At 39.9% G+C, this 22,628-nt stretch overlaps 1 protein-coding gene across 1 annotated transcript in view; it reads right to left on the bottom strand.

Moving 5' to 3' along the window:
* Positions 1 to 22,628, bottom strand: part of MRC1 (mannose receptor C-type 1) — a 96,999-nt gene that overhangs the window by 71,721 nt on the left and 2,650 nt on the right. The window contains exons 2-3 of the mRNA XM_075211918.1: positions 19,289 to 19,684; positions 9,906 to 10,079 (exon numbers count right to left, since the gene is read on the bottom strand). Coding sequence (XP_075068019.1) covers positions 9,906 to 10,079; positions 19,289 to 19,684 — 570 coding nt within the window. The remainder of the gene's footprint in view (positions 1 to 9,905; positions 10,080 to 19,288; positions 19,685 to 22,628) is intronic.

The following is a 22,628-nucleotide window of genomic DNA, read 5'->3' as shown; positions in this document are numbered from 1 at the left end:
GCATATGTATAGGGAGGGAGAGGGGGACTGTCATACAAATCTATAGGGTGGGAGGGGGGGGGGCTGCCATGAAAATCTATAGGGAGGTAGAGAGGTTGATATGTATGAAGGAGGGCAGAGGAGGGGGGCTGATATATGTGACTGGGGAAGTTTTGATGTGACGGGGGGGGTAGCTAGCTAGCAGAGTGGAGGTAAGGAAAATAGCTGCAAGGGGGATGGATGCAGGGTGGGAGGTAAAGAAAATGGCTGCAGCAGGGGTTAAGGAAAATGGCTGTGGGGGGGGTTGTGGTTAAGGAAAATGGCTGCAGGGATTTTTTAAAAAATAGAGCAGCTTTGGGGGGCAGAATCTCATGATTGTGTGGTGGTCACATGGGTGGTCTCAGCAATCACTAGAATACTAAATATTAGTGAGATGGGGTTGGTAGAGGTTTGTATTTGATTGACAACAAATATTCAGATATTGCTTATATATGCCTGTAAAATGGGATACTTTTAGCTGGCCATAATGGAGTGTTTTGTTTTAACTAAAGGGCCTAATCATTCAGGGTTTGCATTATAATACATTTCTGCATTTTCAAAAAAGGACGCCAACTTTCCAGAAGCCAGCGAGAGGATAACAAAGTTGCAAGAGAGAAGAGCAAGGACAGGTAAGAGACAATGGCACAATCTGTCTAAATTTGAATGCTGGAGAATACACCTGAACATTCATATTCAGGAGTGTTCCTATACACCTATATATTCGGAGGAGGGGGGGGGGGGGGGGGGGCGCTGCGGCCGTATTAGCCTAGGGCGGCCAGAACCCTTAATCAGGCCCTGTGTGTGTGTTAGGAGATTTAGATTGTAAGCTCCAATGGGGCAGGGACGGATGTGAATCAGTTCTCTGTACAGCGCTGCGGAATTAGTGGCGCTATATAAATAGATGATGATGATGTCATAAGAGACCCAAATGCATGCAAAGAATATCAGTAAATGGATAAACAAAATCAATCCATGCAAAGGGATTTACAATAAGTGAAAATGATTGAAAATACATAAAAAATATATAAGACATATCCCAAAAAACGTACAGTTTAATTACAAAAAAAAAAATCGCAAATGTAGCAATTGCACAAATGTAAAATTAAATAATAGAACAAAATGTGGGTTAAAAATCCTAACACTGTTTAACTCACTCCTCTTAAGTAGTAACATTTTGGTAATGTCGTTTGTTTTTGGTAAAAGACACATCTGTGGCTATATTGCTGCCATCACAGATTATTTTGAAGATAAGGCCCTCGAGAGCCAAGTGACCACCAACTATCTGATAATTGTCAATGGAAGAAAAGGAAACTCATGAGGACTTTTTGACATGTGAAATGATTTCTTTTGTGCTGCCTATTGTTTAGCGTTGATCCTTTTCCTCCCATGCAATCTGGATGGCAAAGTGTGCTATCAGGAGAACAGGAAAAAGGAAGCAACTCGCTTTCTAACTGGTTTATATAACGCTCAGCTCAGACCCTCAGGTCACTTCCTCCTTAAAATTAAAAGCATCCCTTAAAGTAGATATCATTTCAACAGAATGCGAAAGTCATCTCTTTTATACGTAGATATTTTTGGAATATGTGCATGTTTATTTGTTTTACCAAAGAAGATAACCACCTATTATGCTTGTCTAATTTATCTGTCAGAATTTTTAAGTGAAGATAACACACATGGATGGTGTGAGAAATTAATATAATATTTACTAAAAAAAAAATTATAATTAGTCTTAAAAAAATTAAAATTGACATAAATTGCCCACCTAAAAAAATGCTAATTCAGTGTCCCAACTCATTAATCCACCATACAGCAATTTTACTTTCAAAATCAAGTGAATTGTGGTGATTTTGATCAATTTTGGTCAATTTGAAATAAAAGGGATTTGTTTCCTTAATATTGGAGCTTTTCCCAGTAATTTCAATGGGGTTGTGCATGGAGCTCTATGGCTGTATACCACACCAAAGATTTAATTAGTCTCTATTCATCATCATCATCATCATCATCACCATTTATTTATATAGCACCACTAATTCTGCAGCACTGTACAGAGAACTCATTAACATCAGTCCCTGCTCCATTGGAGCTTACAGTCTAAATTCTATAATATACACACACACCCACAGAGATAGAGAGAGAGAGAGAGACTAGGGTCAATTTGATAGCAGCCAATTAACCTACTAGTATGTTTTTGAAGTGTAGGAGGAAACTAGAGTACCCCGAGTAAACCCACGCAAACATGCGGAGAACATAGAAACTCAACACAGACAAGACCATGGTCGGGAATTGAACTCATTACCCCAGTGCTGTGAGGCAGAAGTGCTAACCACTAAGCCACCGTGCTGCCCACATTGATGAAGAATCAAAGCCAGGAGTCCCCAGGTCTACACTCACCAACAGCCAATCACAAGTTCAGAGTGGGAAACCGCTTGTGAATGGCTGGTGCAGAACCAAAGTTCCAGAGCCCCTCAGGTGGTGCTCAAAGTTGATACACCAAGGAACCTAACTTTTGTCCCAGTCCCCACATGTGAAGGCTAGTGGTCCATGAGAGAAGCGGCACACTGCTTTTATAGCCGTCCACATAGAGGTACAAGCCTTGTTCTTGATTTCACCAGTTTGGGTGTTTTCACCAGTGGAAGAGATAATTTTTCTTTTATTTGTTTGTCTGTTTATTTTCAACCTGAACTTCAATTGTGTAACCTATTAATTTCAATGGGGTTTCCAGTATGTGTGCTAAACCCCATTTAAAATATTGGGCCACTGAAATGAATGGGCAAAGCTCTGTACACACCTATAAGGTTCTTTTTCTAACTATTTCTATTTGGAGGCAAAATTGCCTCAGAATGGTGACTTTATTTTGGAGATGTCAATTAATCTTCTATGCACAACTGATGACAACTTATTCTCTGTATGGTTCTTGCTATGAAAAAATGTTTTCTACAGATATTTGTATTGACCAGAGATATTTTTTGCACATCAATTAGGTCCCCTCTAAGGAGACTTAAACAAATCCTACTGTACGTCTTTATTACAGTGTGTCCAAAACTGTATACCATTTTCAAGATGATCTAATGACTTTTATAAGGGCCTCTTTAAGGTGTGTGTTTGATGGGCATTCATCCAGAGATCCTGCAGCTGCACATGTCCCCCCTGTACATTGACTATGCTTCCTCTGCATGCTTGGAACACCCGCCATCGCTGCACGGCCACAAACTGTCAGTATGCTTTAATACTGGAGAGGAGGGGCAGGGGCAGGCTAGGCTGGGGGGCATCTGCCCTCTGGACCGGTCCCATGGTGGGTTACCTTGGGCCGGGTCACTGGGCCACCCGCTTTTTTTTCCCTTTAAAATGTTCCCAATAACCTGCTAAGTCAAGTCTTGCCCTCCAGGCTAAAATGTGCCTGGGGAGGGGGCGCTCTAGCATGTCCTTGATGCAGACAATAATGGCTCCTTGTTAGACCGCTGTTTCAACTCCATCCGTCATCCCATCTCTGTTTGTAGATTATAAATGCAGGAGGATCGCATTTATCTTTGTTGCCCTTTTAATTTACAACAATTTATGCTAGGAGGTTTATAACAACCCTCAATCAGTATTTTCTCTCTATGTCCATCTATATATGCAGACATAATCTTCACTTATATCCTCCCATTGGAAAAGTCATTTTTATGTATCGATAAACTCATTTATTTTAGCTAAACACCAAATTCACTGAGGTCCACCCAGCATTATCCACTATGCCATTGTTTTCCAACATCATTAATTCTAGTTTTAGTTTGGAAGACCCATAGCATTTGTTAACATCCTTTTGACATATTTATTGCCACTTTGTATTTTATGCACCTCCTTATCCCCTCTTCTAACCTTTCCCCTACTCGGTACCCAATTTCCCTTGAATAAGACACTTCCAGTTCCTAGTCTAAAATCTCCAATCTCCTCCAGCCATCTAAAACATTAACCACCACTCCCAGCAAAGCTGCACCCTCCCCACTAAGAGGCAGCCTGCCCCTACTGTAGAGCTTACTATGACGAGAGGGTACACCAGAAATCCCACTTCCTACACCAACTTCTTAGCCACATATTAATCTTCCTAAGCCTGAGATGTCTTCCAGGAGTAGCACTTGGCACAGGTAGCAATACTATCTTTTAGGCCCTTGAGTTAGATTTAAAAGACAACATTTAAAGGCGGATTTTTCCCACCAAGCAGCATAGCCTAATGATGCACAAAATATGTTTTTTCTTTATTTGGATGTAATGTGCCTGCATATTGCAAATTGATCCACATTAGAGGCATCTTTGCTTTCGAGAGAGGTACAATAGAGAATAGAGAAGCAAGATAATAAATAGTCAGACTGTATAAATAATATAAACTACTATATTTCTCTGACATGAGTATTACAATTAGAATTATTTATCCATCTCTATTTTTGCCTGATCTCTGAGGAGTTAGGAAGATCTCCCACTAATTCAACTGACTCCTGAACATTCCGGGAGAGAAGGGTATTATCATCTTTTTAAAAACATATCAAATACAATAGAGTATATATCTTATTGAAGCTTTGTTATGTTTTTATGACTTTAAACCATTTCAAGCTGTTGGGACTACATATTTTATTTGTAATGTTTTCTACATGCATATTTATGGTTTTGGAATTGTTGTATTGTGAAACTACAAGTCCCAGCATACCCTTCCAGCAATAAGCTGCTATATATTGGCAAAGCATGCTGGGATGTGCAGTTTCACAACACCTGCAGTGTCACAGGTTAGCCAACAGAACGCATGCAACTAAAATTAATAACAATTATAAAAGAAATTACTAACTCATAATACTATAATCATTAATATAAATAGGAGTTTTAAAAAAATAGATATTTTTGGTAATTTTTTTTACCATTAAATACATTAATCAGGATTGCAAATGTGTGCTGTACACACAATGCATTTATATAGCCAATCTTCCTTGCATACACATTTTCTTTTCTAGCTAGTGGCACGCATATGTGTAGATTATAATACAAAGACTATGCTGTGACAGTCATCAGTATCAGTGAGCACTTATACCTGCACTGTAGCTGGTATAAATGATACAGCTAAAAACACAAAACCCGTACTCAAGAAAAAACCCAGGGCTTGAATCAGCAGCATCTGCATTAGCGCGTCCATACTGTACACTGCCTACGTTCATCTGGTTAGCACTTTTGCCTCACAGCGCTGGGGTCATGGGTTCGATCCCCAACCATGGCCTTATCTGTGCAGAGTTTGTATGTTCTCCCCGTGTTTGTGTGGGTTTCCTTCGGGTGCTCCGGTTTCCTCCCACACTCCAAAAACATACTGGTAGGTTAATTGGCTGCTATTAAATTGCCCTTAGTCTCTCTCTGTGTATGTTAGGGGATTTAGATTGTAAGCTCCAATGGGGCAGGGACTGATGTGAATGAGTTCTCTGTGCAGCGCTGCAGAATCAGTGACGCTATATAAATAAATAAATAAATAGATGATGATGTTGATGATAAAATAGAGAGTCAGACTGCACTAGGTACACACAGTACTCAAACAATCTCCTCTTATTAAAGCCCTATTTACACAGCGAGAGTCTTGGCATCTGCACACACTAATTAGAGGATGATTATATTCCTAGGGTAGGAATATTAGGATTTATCCTTTATTGTGTGTAGATTGCATTAAACCTGTTGATAGCTACATATTGTACCAATAACACCTACAATTGCTAGCTCTACATCGCTCAAAGAAATCCCCTGTTGTCAGTCATACACTGTACAGCGATACACCCACTGGCAGCAATATATTGCAGCTATAACCATTCATTATCAGCCATATATTGCAGGTATATACCCCCCATTGCCAGACATACTGTACAGAGAGTCCCAGTGCCAGGGATAACTATAGAGATAACCATCCATTAGTAGGTAATAAATTCCATTAGCTAGTAACATAATAGAAGTTATTTCCACATTACCAGCAATAGATTACAAAGAAATATCCCTTATTACAAGTTACACATTGCAGAAAAATACCCTATACAAAATATTGCACTTGCCAATGCCCAGGGATTGGGAATTACCTAAAATTCAAGGCTCTAACTAAAGAGAAGTGGTTATTTCTAACCCATTCACAGTTTCTTGTTTGCAGTTTTTATTACATTTATTATATTACACAGATGTTTGTCTTGCGTTTTAGGCTGAGTACTCCTGAGACACAATTTCAGAACATGAGTTCCAGTTGCTTAGCCCATTTCAGGGGCGCACGCAGGATTTTTAAGCGTACTTCCCCCCGAAAAAAAAAAATACAATACAGCACCGCCACAGACGCTTCTTTGACAGCGCCGTGGCTGCTGTACAGTACAGTACCGCTATATTGGAGCACTATTTAGCCCCCACCTTCGTGGAGGGGAGGGGTTTCTGGAGAACCAGAAACCCCCCCTGCGTGCGCCCCTGCATATATTCTATAATTCGTGTGTACATTTACTTGAATATATTAAAGTGTTATGATAAACAAAACTATTTATATTTCAATGAAATAAATGTCTAATGACGGTAGGTAGATTAGCACAATTAACTCACATGTGGACATGTGACATCCAATTGTTCAGATTCAGAAGTCAACCCACATTTTGTCTCTAGTGTAATAAAGATTTACCAGAAAGATTGTTACAAACAGAAAATGTGCTGACAAAAAGGAAACACCAAAGAGAGAGTGACCTGGACCTTTTGTTGACAGAAACATTATCGAAGGTTAACGACCAGAGCAGATGTTTGATGTTATGCTGGTAATGTACCTTGTCTTTGCCTAAAATAACAATGTATCATAATGCAAGTGCCAACACCCCCCTCCCCAAAAAATAATTTTCCTTTCTATTACAGTTATACTTATACTTTGTTAAGAGTAAAGACATCATTAAAGGAATACAATGATTTTTATATCACTGCAACATTTTATTTCACTACTTTCATTACTATATTTTACACTATAGCACTACAAACAGCAAAAAGTAAAAAAATAAACAGTATTAGGACATGCTCAACTAAATTGTTTGTAAGAAACTATTCAATACACTGAAGTATTCAATACATCTGCATTGTCCGAACAAAGGCATTAGAAGTACAAGTAAAGTGTTAATATATTTCTTCTTCTAGGCTTCAGATAACCTTACAGTTACACTAAAGATTACATTTCGTAGCAGATTATAATAAGGCAATGGGACTCCAGCCTAAGGTCCAGCGGTATACATGACATAAGAGCTTGATTCTGTGTCGTATTGTTCTTCACAACCCTGACCTCGGCTTGTGGTAATTTTGCCTGCTCATTCTGGTTCCGTTCTGTCTGATCTGTTGCTCATCTAACCTATGTAGCATTGTGCCACCAGTTGCTAGTGACAATATCAACCCAAAGGCTGGACTAACAGGAAGGGTGTTATTGTAGACTGAAAGCCACTGAGATATCGCCTCTTTTTGTCAATATACAAACATATATCAATCAACATAACATTTTAGAAATTCATCCTGTGCCAAACTTAATAAAAAATGACTGATAAATGTTATTTTCTGAAGTGGTCACAATATGGGTGTAGATCAGAGTAATGGAATGGACCATTCATAAAAAAGTGAGATTGTGCTTAAAGATCTCTCTCTTCACTCTAGTCAACCGGTTTGTTGTTGAAGTGGAGCACCGGAGTGAAATTCTGCGTGTGTTCACAAGGCTTCCTTCAGTTGGATGTCTTGCACCCACAAGGTTCGGAGGGAGTCTGGTGTGGAAGGTATTGATCCTGCTTCTCTGGTCCAGGTCGGGTAGCATGATCATAAATAAATGAATTATGCAGTGTATGAGTTGGGTAGGAAATGTGCTACCCCGGGGTATAGGAAAGGGTTAATGTGTAGAAGGTGTAAATGGGATAGTGTGAAAGTACAGAAGCCATGACACTACTAGAATGAGATAATATGTTGGAAGGCTGTCAAAATAGAAAGGGCTGGGAGGTGGTTGTGGGCAAAGAAATAATGTAGAAAAATGTATTAGCAGAGTAACCTGTGTTGTTGGATCAGAGTGTGGGTGGTGATATAATGGAATGTAAGAATGTCAGTAAAACAAGATGATATGGCTAAAGTGTAGGGAGATACACAATTGGATGTATGGGTGAAGGTACTAGGTGATTGTGATAGGGTGAGAGATAATAGCTAGATGTATATGTAACAGGAAAAATAACTGGGAGCAATAATGTAAACAATAATTGCCGTTTTATAGGAATGCTGCAAATCATCTCCAAACACAATCAAACACCAGGATTTCCTTTAAACAGTTTATATGTATTTTATTCCTTATTCACTATTAATCATTTATTTCCATTATTAATGTAACCGTTCACATTATATTACTTTTTTATCCCATTATTGCATTTATTTCAACTCCCGGTTTTTGCTTTTACACCTAGCTATGCTATCACGATCACCTATTACTTTCTCCCATATATCCAATCACATATCTCCCCCACCCACTCTCAGATATTAGCCATATCACCTTCTTCTATACCTCACATTTAATACACTCATTATCTAGTTTTACTCCCATTCCTATATCTCATCATTTCCCAACCCTCACTCTGATACAATAACACTGATTGCTCTGATAATACATTTTCTATACTATTCCACTGTCGACAACCACCTCCCACCCCTTTCTATTTTGACAGTCCTCCGACATATTTTCTCATTCTATTAGTATTACAGCTTCTTTACATTAATAGTATCCTATTTATACCTGTTACATTTGAGCTCTTTCCTCTCTCATGGGATAGCACATTTCCTGCCCAACATATACACAGTTTATTTGATTTATGAATTATACACACATCTTTCCTCAGTCCATTAACCCACAACAAAAGGAACCCGGGAATTAGTCACCAGTACATCGCTCATTAGATCCTACCAGACCTGGACTAGAGACCTAGGACAAACACCTACCACACCAGCCTAACCCTAACCCTAACCCTAACCCCTCCGAACCTGGAGCAAAAACAACAAGTATTACCTATTTACTAGCCTTACTAGGTGGAGGACCACTGTGTTTGTAGCTCACACAAATCTTTACAACACATAGGTGAATGCCGTAACTGTACTCCTGTTCACCCAACCTGCTGTCCCACTGCTTCCTCTCCTATCCTATCGTGTCTCATTTTTCCACAATTTTGCCAAAGTTGATGCGTGCAGTTCTCAGCAGGGGTGTGCTAGCCATTCTGCTGACTTAGGAAACCCTTCTCATTCCATATACTCACAATATTAAACATTTGCAAATAATTGGTGTGCCCTTACAAATACAAATGTTGTTATTTTTAAGCATTATTGGATAAATATCACCAAGTTAGACTCTTCCAACACCAAAATTGGCATTTTTTTAAAAAAAAACTCCTATACCCCAAAATCTTGCTGCCTGAGCCAGCTGCCTCAGTTTGCCTCATTGTGGGCACACTTTAGCCCTAAGTTTAAAAAAAAAAAAAAGGTATAGGAAAACATCTTGTAAGTGAGGTTTCTAAAAATGTCCCAAGCAGGACACATCTGCTTGGTGCGGAGGATGTGGATGTAGAGACTTGGGGCTAGATTTACTAAACTGCGGGTTTGAAAAAGTGGAGATGTTGCCTATAGCAACCAATCAGATTCTAGTTAACATTTATTTAGTACATTCTACAAAATGACAGCTAGAATCTGATTGGTTGCTATAGGCAACATCTCCACTTTTTCAAACCCGCAGTTTAGTAAATATACCCCTTGGTCTTCTGTCGCAAGTAAGGCATTTGAAATGAGGCTTGAATTTTCCAAGCATGTTTGTAAATTACATCAAGTCTGTGGTCTGACAATACAACATCAGCACAAATAATTGTAACACTTACATTTAGATGGGCAGAATCCATATAACTTGTCCTTGTCATATTCTGCAGTTGTAGAGCACCAAAGTCTTCCATCTGATCTCCCTGCAATTGTACAGTCCGCATACCATTTGGAGTCATACTTGAAGGGGAACACACATGGTTGACCATTAGCATTTCCTTTTAAAGTGTATATTTCTGTGGAAAGGAATATTGCAACATGATTTTAATAAGAAAGGTATCTCAAAGCAGAAATTAGGCATTGTCATTCATAAAAACATAAAACTTCACCGAAACAAAAAATAATTGGTATGTAGAGCCTGATTATTTTCCTATTGGATATTTAAATCAAAAAGCATACTATGACGTGATGATTTGCCAATTAGTTGTTCTGAATACAGTGATATCTGGGAATGAAGGCTGTTCCGGTGAGGCTTTATAGTGCTCTATATGCTATGCAGGAGACCCTACCTTGCAATGATGAGCCCCAACAAGGAAGAAACAGTCTATCTACAAGTGAAAATATTGCCTCCACGCCAGCTGTATTTACCCAGTGGGTATAGGACCAACTCAATAGACTGCCATGTAAATGACTTTCTCAGAAGTCTGTCCTGAGAGTAGTGACTTTTATTAATATTTGGGAATGTACAGTTTGTTTAAGCTAGCCTATGTCATTGTCTTGATTTCCAAAATGATACTAATGTATTTGTTATCGCTTTTTCTGTTCCTGTTACCATTATTTTAAGACCTTAAGAGAAGGCACTGGATTACTATGGAAAAAACTGCCATGAAATTTTACGTTCATTTCCTATTTTACCAGGGTTGTTCTATGCTACATTTACATAAGGATGAATTAGACCCAACATTATCTTACAAGCACATTTCCTATTAGAAAAATAACTCATTTAGATAAATACAGAGATAACAATATACTGTATATAAAGTTAATAAGCCTACTCATAAATACAGTAGCTCATGAAAGGAGGTTGTTGTTATATGTTCACTGACAAACTAAAGACAAAACAGAAAAGCAACAACAGAAACATATTCTTACAAAGTACCAGACAATACAAACATTATGATAAATTGAAACGTTGCTCTGCAGGGGATGCAAATATGTGGAATGATCTTAATCTGCTTAATATATGGCAACTAGTGTTTTACGCGCTCATTCTGGTTGTCACTATGCAAATAATCAGTATTTAGAAGGTCGTTACTACACTATTTCAAAAGATTGAAATGTTCTGAATAGATATAAACGATAAGTGTTATGATTGTACATTATTTTATCTGTTGCTCTTCTGCATGGTCAGTGACTGGCGATCCGTCTGTCAGTCAACGTCTCTACAGAAAAACAGAGAAACTTTAGGGAATTTCCTGTTTGGAATAAAACTTGCTAGCTCACCTCCACCTAGAGAAACTTCATCAATGAGTTTTAGTACAGTGATGAAGGATATACTACAGTACCAGAAACGTAAACTGGTGATAAAACCTAACCAGCAGAGAGGTGGAGAATATCCAGTAAATATTGTATGTATGTATGTATGTATGTATGTATGTATATATGTATGTATGCATGTATGTATGTATGTATGTAGGTATGTAGGTATGTATGTATGTATGTATGTATGTAGGTATGTATGTATGTATGTATGTATGTATGTATATATGTATGTATGTATGTATGTAGGTATGTATGTATGTATGTATGTATGTATGTATATATGTATGTATGTATGTATGTAAGTATGTATGTATGTATGTAAGTATGTATGTATGTGCATTCTGATCAAAAGCAAAAATTATGTATTGCACATCCAAATACTTCTGGGTTTATAAACCACCGTTATAGAATCAGTTTTACTCTTAAGGACATATCTCAATCAATGAAACCAGAGTACATTTTTTTACCATTGAAACGGGGCAGCAGAAAGCAAAGTATTATAAAAGAATAACATTGAGAAAAGATTAGTTACATTCAGAGCCTGTGACGCAAACACCGGCAAGTCCTGGAAAAATAAATACCTCCTCCCCAGATTTCTCACATATTAGAAACAAAGAATTTGACGGCAGATAAGAATTACTTGGCCCATCTAGTCTGCCCTTTTTTTTAACGTATGGTAACCTCAAACCCTATTTGAGCCTTAGTTCTTTGTAAGGATATTCTCATGTCTATCCCACGCATGTTTAAATTGCTCTACTGTATTAGCCTCTACCACCTCAGATGAGGCGCTATTCCACTTATCCACTACCCTTTCTGTGAAATAGATTTTCTTCAATCTTCCTCTGAACCTACTCCCCTCCAGTTTCAGTGCATATCCTCGTGTTCTAGTACTTCTTATCACGAACGCCAAACCTGCCTCAGATACAGCAATCTGAAACAGCTGGTCGTGACTGGAGTCACCTTAGTCACTTATCAATGAATCCACGTTTTCTGCCACCACAAAGGATTTTCTATGGAGTCTTTGCGCTCAGATTTAGTTAAAGGAACTACCAATTGCTGTCAGGTAAATAGTTCACATTTCTAAGCAAGAAAAATGTTGAAGAAGGCCTGAAGGAACATGGTCGTCCGATGGACATTGATCAGGGACATGATAGCCTTATAAGCAATAAGCATGATAGCCTTATAACGTTGACTAGACCACCTACTTGAAGTTGGGTCCCAACACTTCAGCTCTTGCAGATGTTCATCAGAAAATTCAAGGTCAGAACTTTCAAACATATCTACTATGAAAGTGACCTACATCAAGGCTGTGAGTTGTATACAGTAAACCAGCTTAGATTTACTGTACAAGAATTAGGAAATGAGTCTCAAACTGCAATCCTTGAATTCAGAACAACAAGACAGTCAGAACATCAGTAGCTGAATCATCTCAGAAGACCATTGCAAACACACCAGAGAACAAACACTGGACAGAGTAGATATTGTCCTTTATAACACTTACTCTGCTAGGGATGCCAATGGCCTCACCAGAGATCCATACAGTTGCAAGTAAACAGATATGCCTCACCATCTAAGCATGAATGTACAGACATATACACTATATCACTCTCAGAGGCAAACCTCTTCACACAAATTTAAGGCACCTGACCAGCATTAATTGATCGTTTGTTTAGTGCCATGACACAAAATGGTTAAAAACCACATGCCAAACAATAACATTCTGCACATACCGCTACATGCACAGAATGACACATCAAACATGACAATAGAGGCAATTAAATATGCAAAACTTTTTTAGGCTAGCCAACAGAGACAAGACAATCAAAGCCTGCGAGAACTGCTACCAGAACTAGAATTAGCCAAAAGTGACCCACATTGACCAGGGTGCTAGAGGGACGAACCCCATTGTGAAGAAACTTCTGTATAGGAGGATCGACTTCTTACCGAAAAGCAAGGCTGTTATAGGATCTACAGTAATACCATCTCTGTCCAGCAGTGGGACCCACAGAACTCAACTGTCATTGCTGTTTCATCTCTTCAGCTACTCACTGAGCTCAATTGTGTTTGCTGTTACCATCTTTGTTTGACTGCTGGACCTTCTGCACCCAACTGTCAGCATCCTCCTGGACCTCGTCGTGTCAGAGCAGCAGAAACTGCCTACTCCATTAATCACAGCCAGGGGGCGGTAAAGTATCTAACACCTCTTCCGTTGCCCCACACAGTTTGGATCAATTGTTCCTTTCTACTCTCTCATTACCTATCCTAGCTAATACACATTCATTCACATCTCTCCATCATGCACCTACTCAATTTACAGTCTCGCCAATTTAATGTCACCATACCTCTCTCCAAACTCCTCTACTTTCTCCATCATCCTATTCCTCCCTCCCCGATAATGATATCCCCTTCACTACTTCCCTCCTCACTAGTCTATATACATGAACTGTTTTGTCTCTTGCACCCATCACACTCACTAGCCTACATAAACAGAAATAAACCTCACACCCACAAATCCTCCTTGCATGTTCTCTTTCTCACCCTGCTCCTTCTCATAGCTGCTGGTGATATCTCGCCTAACCTTTGGCCCCGTACAATCCCCATTATCTGCTCACGCTCCTTGCTCCACCCCAAACCTTTCCATCCATCCCATACCTCCAATCCCGCCAACCTTATCCACATATCTTCACTACCCTCTCTTAGCTTCTCCGGTGCACTATGAATGCCAGATCTGTTTGTAACAAACTTGCATCCATCCATGATCTATTCATTTCTAAATCCTTCAAACCTCCTTGCCATTACAGAAACCTGGCTCACCTCCTCTGACATTACATCCTCTGCAGCTCTCTCCTATGGGGGACTCTTCCTCAGCCATACCCCCAGACCTGGAAACAGACAAGGTGGTGGAGTAGGCAATTTACTCTCTCCAAACTGTACCTTTCAACTCATACCCTCTGAAACCTCCCTCTCATTCTCTTCCTTTGAAATCCACGCAATCCTTCTATTTTATCATCTCCACCTTCGTGCTGCTGTCATTTATCACCCCCCAGGTCCAGTTTCCAAATTCCTTAATAACTTTGTGTCCTGGCTTATTTATTTCCTATCCTTTGACCTGCCTACACTCATACTAGGCGATTTCAACATTTCCATTGATAATTCCACTGTCTCTTCTGCCACTAAACGTCTTTCACTTAATTCTTCTATTGGTCTCTCCCAATTACCTTATCTCCCACCCACTGTGACGGGCACTCCATTCACCTTGTCTTCTCCATTTACTGCTCCATCTCTAAGTTCTCCAACTTAACCTTCCTACTCTCTGACCACAACCTCCTTTCCTTCAGTCTCACCTTACCTCATGCCCTTCCCCCTGCACCTAAATACACAACAAAACCTAAGTACTCTTAACCAAATCCACTTCTCATTTTGACTAAAACAACTATTTTCTGCAATTACTACATTGTCCTGTCCTAATTAGGCTGACTATTTTTATAACAAAACACTCACTTGAGCCCTAGACAGCTCCAGCTACTACATATAGTCTCCAACAATCTACTATAACGACCACTATAAATTCATCCTTTCATCTTACAGCACTGTGCTTTCAATTCCCAAACAAACATTCTTCAAATCTTGAATATCCACCCATTCTTCTAACCCTTTGCCAACTTCAACTCACTTCTCTGGCCACCTGCACCTCCTCCTCATTCCTCCCTCACTGCCCCTGATTTTGCCACCTATTTCAAAGACAAAATTGACACCATTTGAGAAGATATTTACTCATGCCAAATTCCACTCATTCCACTCACTCTACCCACCTTTACCCACACTCCCAAATTCACTGTTACTTAATTCTCTCCAGTAACTGAAGACGAAGTCTCTGTACTTATTTTATCATCTCACCCTACAACCTGTCCCCTCAACCCTATTCCCTCCCAACTTCTCCGCTTCCCCTCCTCCCCTGCATGCCCACCTCTAACTCACCTCTTCAACCTGTCTCTCTCCACTGGAACATTTCCACCCTTCTTTAAACATGTGCTCATCTCACCTATTCTAAAGAAACCATCTCTCGATCCAGTCTCTCTCTCCAGCTACTGGCCTATTTATCTCCTCTCCTTTTCCTCCAAACTACTTGAGCAATTAGTATACATATATCTGTCTAACTTTCTCTCCTCTCATTCCATTCTCGACTCTCTGCAATCAGGCTTCTTCCCCAAACATTCTACTGAAACTGCTCTCACAAAAGTAGCCAATGATCTACTTACTGCAAAATCTAATTCTCTCTGATTTCTCCATACTCATTCAACTGGACCTTTCTGCTGTTTTTGATACTGTTGATCACCCTCTTCTCCTACACACCCTTCATTCCATTGGCCTTCGTGACACAGTTCTTTCCTGGTTCACTTCTTACCTATCGAACAGCTCCTTTAGTGTTTCTACCTCTGGCACATCCTCCCCTCCACTCACAGAGGCTCTGTTCTTGGCCCTTTACATTTTTCATTGTACACCTCTACTCTTGGGGCACTAATTCGCTCATTCGACCACCAATACCACCTCTACACTGATGACGCCCAAATATATATCTCTTTCCCTGACCTCTCTCCTTCTCTACTATCTCGTGTAACCAACTGTCTTTCTCCTATCTACACATGGATGTCCCAATGCTACCTATAGCTCAACATGTCCAAAACAGAGATTATTATCCTCCCTCCTGCCAGAGTCATCACCTGCCCTCAAATCTCGCTCACTGTCAATAACACCACAATTTCCTCAGTCTCCCAAGCCCACTGCCACCCTTTACTTTATTCCTCATATCCAGACTCTCTTGCAGTCCTGTCGATTCCACTTTAAAAACATTGCCAGAATACACTCTTTTCTTACTCAACATGCTACCAAAACTTTTATCTCATCATCTCCAGTCTTGACCCATATATCCACACTTAAATCCATCCTAAATGCTGCTGCAATACTCTTTCCACTCTCACCGCTCCACATCTGCTGCACCACTTTGCAAATCCCTTCACTGGCTCCCTGTGTCCGCCAGAAACAAATTCAAATTACTCACCATTACCTACAAAGCCCTCAGCAACACTACCCCTGCATACATCTAAAATCTCATATCAAAATAATCTCTCTCCCGCCCTCTTAGATCTACCTCTGACCTTCACCTTGTCTCATCTCTGGTAACCACCTCTCACTCTCGCCTACAAGACTTCTCCCGTGCTGCTCCCCACTTATGGAATTCCCTACCACGCTCAATCAGACTTTCCTACAACCTTCAAATCTTTAGATGCTCTTTGAAAACTTATCTCTTTTATAGAGGTGACCTTATCCATGATGATACTGTTTACACTAATACACCCTCACAAATGTCCCAATCTCCACTCACATTTGCTCCTCTTGCTGGAGCCCCCACTGTCCAAGTCCCCAAAGCATTCTCTCTTTAAAAAAGAAGAATATGGAAATAACTCCACAGTCATTCAACCAGATTTATATGTTGATATCAGGCAATGAGTAAATTCATAATATACAACAACAATAACAAGCAGAATGCAACATCTGCAAGCTTGTCTAATGTGGCTTTTCCGCAAATCCTGGGCTGAAATAAGGCCATTCCCCATTTTGATTATTTTCTTCTGACGTACAGATTCAGAGAACAGTACAAAAGTTACAGTGAGTGTGAGTGTGTATAATCACTCCATATTGATAGCCAGAGCATTGCTCTCATTATATTGAACAGTTTTGCGTATAGCCCCTGACAAGATGAGGAGCTCATCAAAAATTGGATTTGAGCTTGAGTAAATAATTGGGCTGATTGCGGCTGGTTTCTTGGACTGGGGAAGGCTTTAGGCGTTACCAGAGCTGTACTTTTTGCACTTTTAAAGAGTTATGTTATTACTTTGTGTCACATTACAATACTCCCCACGTATTCACACAAATTCTTGTGCCATTAAATAAACTATACAAGCTTATACTGTACCCATTACTTGAAAACCTCAGACGGATAGATGGAGACAACCTTCAAAAAGTTTTGAATTATGTAGATTTATTTTGGAATTCTTCTTTCCCCAACAAAATAAAAATCTGTATAAAGCATAACTTATAGCTGCTTATATATATATATAAAAAAAATCTTTAAATGTTAAGCAGTGGACTGTGCTCCTATCATTTGCTGCTTCTTACTCTAAAATGAATCACACAAAAAATTGGTTTTGGATTCCTATTTTTTTTTTTTTAAATCCCTATTTTTTTTGCTAAAATCACGTAATTTGGATGTTTTTGTTCCTACATTATTATTAACCTCAATAACATTAGTTTCCAGTAAATTCCAGTCAAATTTTGTCAAGTGACAAGAACACTGCTACCCCTCCTGTTTCTGCATGAGCAATGGCACTGAGCAATGTCACTGGAGACTGGAGAGTGACAAGAACACTGATACCCTTGTTTCTGTGTGAACAATGGCACTGAGCAATGGCACTGGAGACTGGAGAGTGACAAGAACACTGATACCCTTGTTTCTGTGTGAACAATGGCACTGAGCAATTGCACTGGAGACTGGAGAGTGACAAGAACACTGCTACCCTTGTTTCTGTGTGAGCAATGGCACTGAGCAATGGCACTGGAGACTGGACAGTGACAAGAACACTGCTACCCTTGTTTCTGTGTGAGCAATGGCACTGGATCTCCTAGGGAGGGAGGTACTTATGGAATCCAAAACCCGCAAGATCCGACAACGCAACAATGACGTTTTGCCTCCATTCAGATCCGAGGACTCGCGAAAGTACCGAGCCGGCTCGCGAGCCTACTTGGATCTCCTAAGTTCGGGTGGGTACAGTTTTCAGAAAACCGAGCCCGAGCATCTCTAGTTAGAATAGGAATGCTATGCTCCATCTTCTATTTGCTGCCCAAGTCCGCGGTGGTCTAGTGTAGGCGGGCTGTCTAGCGTCCTGAATGCGCATGTGCGAGATGTGCAAACCGGAAGTTCGGCTTTCTCCCCACAGTATAACACTATATAAGAGAGGAGTCTGCCACAATAATAACATACTGCGCACAGGGCCGTGTTTCCGACTGGGCACGATGGGGAGGTGCCCGGGTGCCCAGCAGGCAAGGGGGCCCAAGGCAGGATGAAAATAACAAAAATGCTTACCTTTTGCGGTCACTAGGTGGTCAGGTCAGGTAGTGATCTGGCTCCTGGTCTCCTCTTCCGTGCTGCGCTCGCAGTGAATGTCGGGCGTGATAACGTCATCACGCCTGACATTCACTGAGAGCACAGCATGGAGGAGCGGAGAACAGCGACGACTCAGAAAAAAGAAGAGAAGGTAATCGGACTCGAAGAACAAGGCGATTGAAAGGTAAGTTAATATTTATATATATATATATATATATACATATATATATATATATATATATATATATATATATATATATATATATATATATATATGGGTCCTGGTGCACTGCTTTGCCCAGGGGCCCATAATGTTGTTAAGATGGCCCTGACTGCGTGGACTTGCAGCATCCGAACAAATTGCCTCCATATATCTCTGTATGTGAAGTAACCTGCATGACACTGCATATAACAGTATTGCCTGATTGCTGCTGTACTGCAAAACTACTAGCTGTGAGTACCTGCATCAAGTGTTACCAAGTTCAATAAACAGCAACCTGTTTAAGTTAAAAGCGTTTGCGGCTTCACATCCACCTAACACCGCTGACACCTTTCACAACAGCAATGGTATAACCAATAGGTTGAAGAGCTAAAGAGGAGTAAAGATACGTCTGGATGTTTAAAATGTGATGAGTTTTAAAGTATTTACCAATGTCTGCAGTTTATTATCACTTTACATTTTGTTACCATCTCTCTCCATCACTGTTTCATGTTATAAATACACTCAACATAGACCACTTTCAATAAAGTAGAATGAGTGCGTATGAGTGCGTACCTGGATATAACATATATTCTCCTTACCTTCATAGGCCTTAACACATAAGTCATCTGGCGTCCCAAAGATTTTCCATCGGCTCCAAAATCCTGTCCCTTTATAAAGAATAACTTTTTCTTTTGCGTTACCGTAGTTCAAGTGAAGAGTGTCTCCTTGGATTCCAAACAAAGTCTCATTTTTACAATCCCATTTCTGGAGCTCACTAGTACCGTCACATTGGTATAAGGTTACTAAGGCCTGGTCTTTCTTTGATGCTGCAGCCAGGCATAGTGAGGATTCTACATTTATAAGTTGGTGTTTAGAAATCCACCGGAATTTTTGGGAGTTACTACTCTCTTTACACGTAACAGCCGAGATGACAGAATTCACAGCTTCTAAACATTTCTTGTGCTCTTCATTGTAGATTAAAAATGTGTCAGAGTCTGAAAAACAAGATGATTGTTTGTTAATAAATTGTTTGCCGTTGGCAGGGTGAACAGTGAGCTTTAATAGGATAAATTTCATATAAGGGCTATTTTCATACATGCTCTCTAGCACACAGTAACCAACGAGATACACCATACTATTAAACAAGCCCTATAATATTATAAGTATACCACAAAGACTTCTGGGACGAACAGTTACCGCTGGTACATCTTACATCAAAGTAACAATGGATAGGACACCGTCAATGAGAGATATGCACAGAGGGGGTTTCAGCTAGGAGTATGATTTTAAAACATGCTGCTGGTGATAACTAATTTTAGTGCCAATGGGGCTTCCATGGGGCTAATTCAGTTCTACGCAATGTGCCACAGAGTGCGTCCAGAATGGACGCCAGTGCACTCTTCAGCGATGTAACATTGCAGATTCTGTAGAGGTAAGCAGGAAAGTCTGCAATGTTGGGGTACCGTAGTACCTGAACATGTGCGCAGGAACGACACAGATATATGTTTTTGTAACTGTTCTTTGATTGGTTTAGACACTATCATGTGATCGGATCCAAGAGGAAATAAGGACCATTGAAGAATTTTTAACTTGTACATTCTTAACCTACAAATTTAAGTTGTGAATACATTACCAACATTTTTTTTTTTATGTATGTTTCATATGATTATCATACACTGTTGCTATGTTAGTCTTAGCGATCATGTGACATTTGGTTGAGACAGTCACATGACTGAGTATGACACTATAAATAATGGCCTAGCTGGACTGATATGATATGCCTTGATAAAGACCTATGTGAGGTTGAAACGCGTCGGCCATCTTATCTCCAGCTTAGGACTGACTGCCTGGACCTTTCAGAGTTCTCATCACAGCATGTGGGCCCTCTGTGTAAAAGAACTTTATTACAAGCCTTCACCATTGGCCAAATCCGGCAGTCTGCCAATACCTGGCATTGGAGAGTCATATCAATTTCTGTGTTTTTATGTGTAGTTTTCTTGGTTGTCTAATAAATACACTATTGCACCGTCATTTATTTTTTTTTCCACATATTTCTACCATATGAAATGAATATGAGTACCTCCAAGATGGATTCGATACTGACAGTATAAAGGAAACAAACCCACCAATTGTGGACTGAAAAAAAAGGCATTGGACATTTGTGAACTTGTTTCCATTTCTATCTCTAAACAACTTTCATAGGTTGCGGTCTATTGGGTAGAGCCCAGATATGCTATCTTATTTTTGTTATATCTGTGTATTTAAGGTCTGTGGGTGACATTCCAAATACCCATCTTAGGCAGCCACGGCAGGAACGCTGCAGGCTGTATATTTATCTTTAATTGCTTTTTTAATTCATTTGTGGTCATCAATAAACACCCAGCTTTCTGACACTGGGTTCAACATTGCTCTCCAAAAATGGTCTGGTAATCTCCAGATCATCCATGATGATTATGGTTTAGTGCTAATCAGGACTGTTTCTAGCTAGGTGCCGTTAAAGACGACATCAGTGCGAGTACCAGAAACTGGGGGAGCGGGGACAAGTCTGTTACCCTTCCCTTGTCTTACATTATTCCCGTCATCCCCAGACATAACAGCTCATGGAGTCTGACAAATGCTCTGTGTCGCCCAGCTAAGCCAACGATTTGGGGAATATTTACACATGGATAGTTGTCTAGGGCGTCTCAAACCACTAGAGGCAGCCGTGAGCCAGTATGTGTCTAGACTATATAGCGGTATATATCACATAGAACAAGGCACTTACAGTTGGTAACAGTTTAGAATGTTGTGTAATGTTAACCAGTAGAAATCAGTGATAAATGAAGAGTCTGAGAAGAAATGTAATGTGTGGGATTTCATCCTTCAATTGCACTGTGACTATATTTGTCTTGGCTATATATATATAATGACTATAAGTCAGTTAGCCGCAGCTGCAGAGTTATATATACAGCTAGTGCTGGCCAATGCATTGTGAGTAATTATTTAAAAGGAAAAAGCAAACAGAATTAAAATAAAACCATTTATTTTCTCCCTTCTGTACAGTAATACCCTACGCATTTGGCAACTTTGCCTATAAGATAAGTACAGCCATGTACAGCTATGACTTATACCCATTGTGTGTGTTTTACAGGAAAACATACTAGTAGGTTAATTGGCTGATATTAAATTGACCTTAGTCTCTCTCGGTCTCTTTGTGTGTATGTATGTTAGGGAATTTAGACTGTAAGCTCCAATAGGGCAGGGACTGATGTGAGTGAGCAGAATTAGTGGCGCTATATAAATAGCTGCTGCTGATTATGATGATGATGATGATGATGATGAAAGAAATATGTAATCTGAAGACTGAACTGTTCCAATTTGCACCCAAAGGATCGCAGCAGCTACTTCTGGATTGTAGTTTATTTCTACTTGTAGATTACAGTTGTGCATCTTGATATTTGAGGCTCACAGATGTACTGCTTCTACTTGTGGTTTACAGCTAAATGGTCCTTTATTTATGGATTAAAATGACATTTCAACTTCATTTGTGAAACAAATTGGCATTGTTACCACATCATCATCATCATTTATTTATATAGCGCCACTAATTCTGCAGCGCTGTACAGATAACTCAGTCACATCAGTCCCTGCCCCATTGGAGCTTACAGTCTACATTCCCTAACACAGACACACACAGACTAGGGTCAATTTGATGGCAGCCAATTAACCTACCAGTATGTTTTTTTTTGGAGTGTGGGAGGAAACCTGAGCACCTGGAGGAAACCCACGTAAACACGGGGAGAACATATAAACTCCACACAGCTAAGGCCATGGTTGGTAATCGAACTCATGACCACAGTACTGTGAGGCAGAAGTACTAACCACTGAGCCACAGTGCTACTCCATGGAGTTTAACAGTTTAAACCACAGAGAGATTCCTGTATATCTGTCTCACCGCCG

This window comes from Mixophyes fleayi, chromosome 5, assembly GCF_038048845.1.
Source record: "Mixophyes fleayi isolate aMixFle1 chromosome 5, aMixFle1.hap1, whole genome shotgun sequence".
NCBI classification, from domain to species: Eukaryota; Metazoa; Chordata; class Amphibia; order Anura; family Limnodynastidae; genus Mixophyes; species Mixophyes fleayi.
The sequence above is the reverse complement of the archived record's forward strand: the minus strand, read 5'-3'. Positions and strand labels throughout refer to the sequence as shown.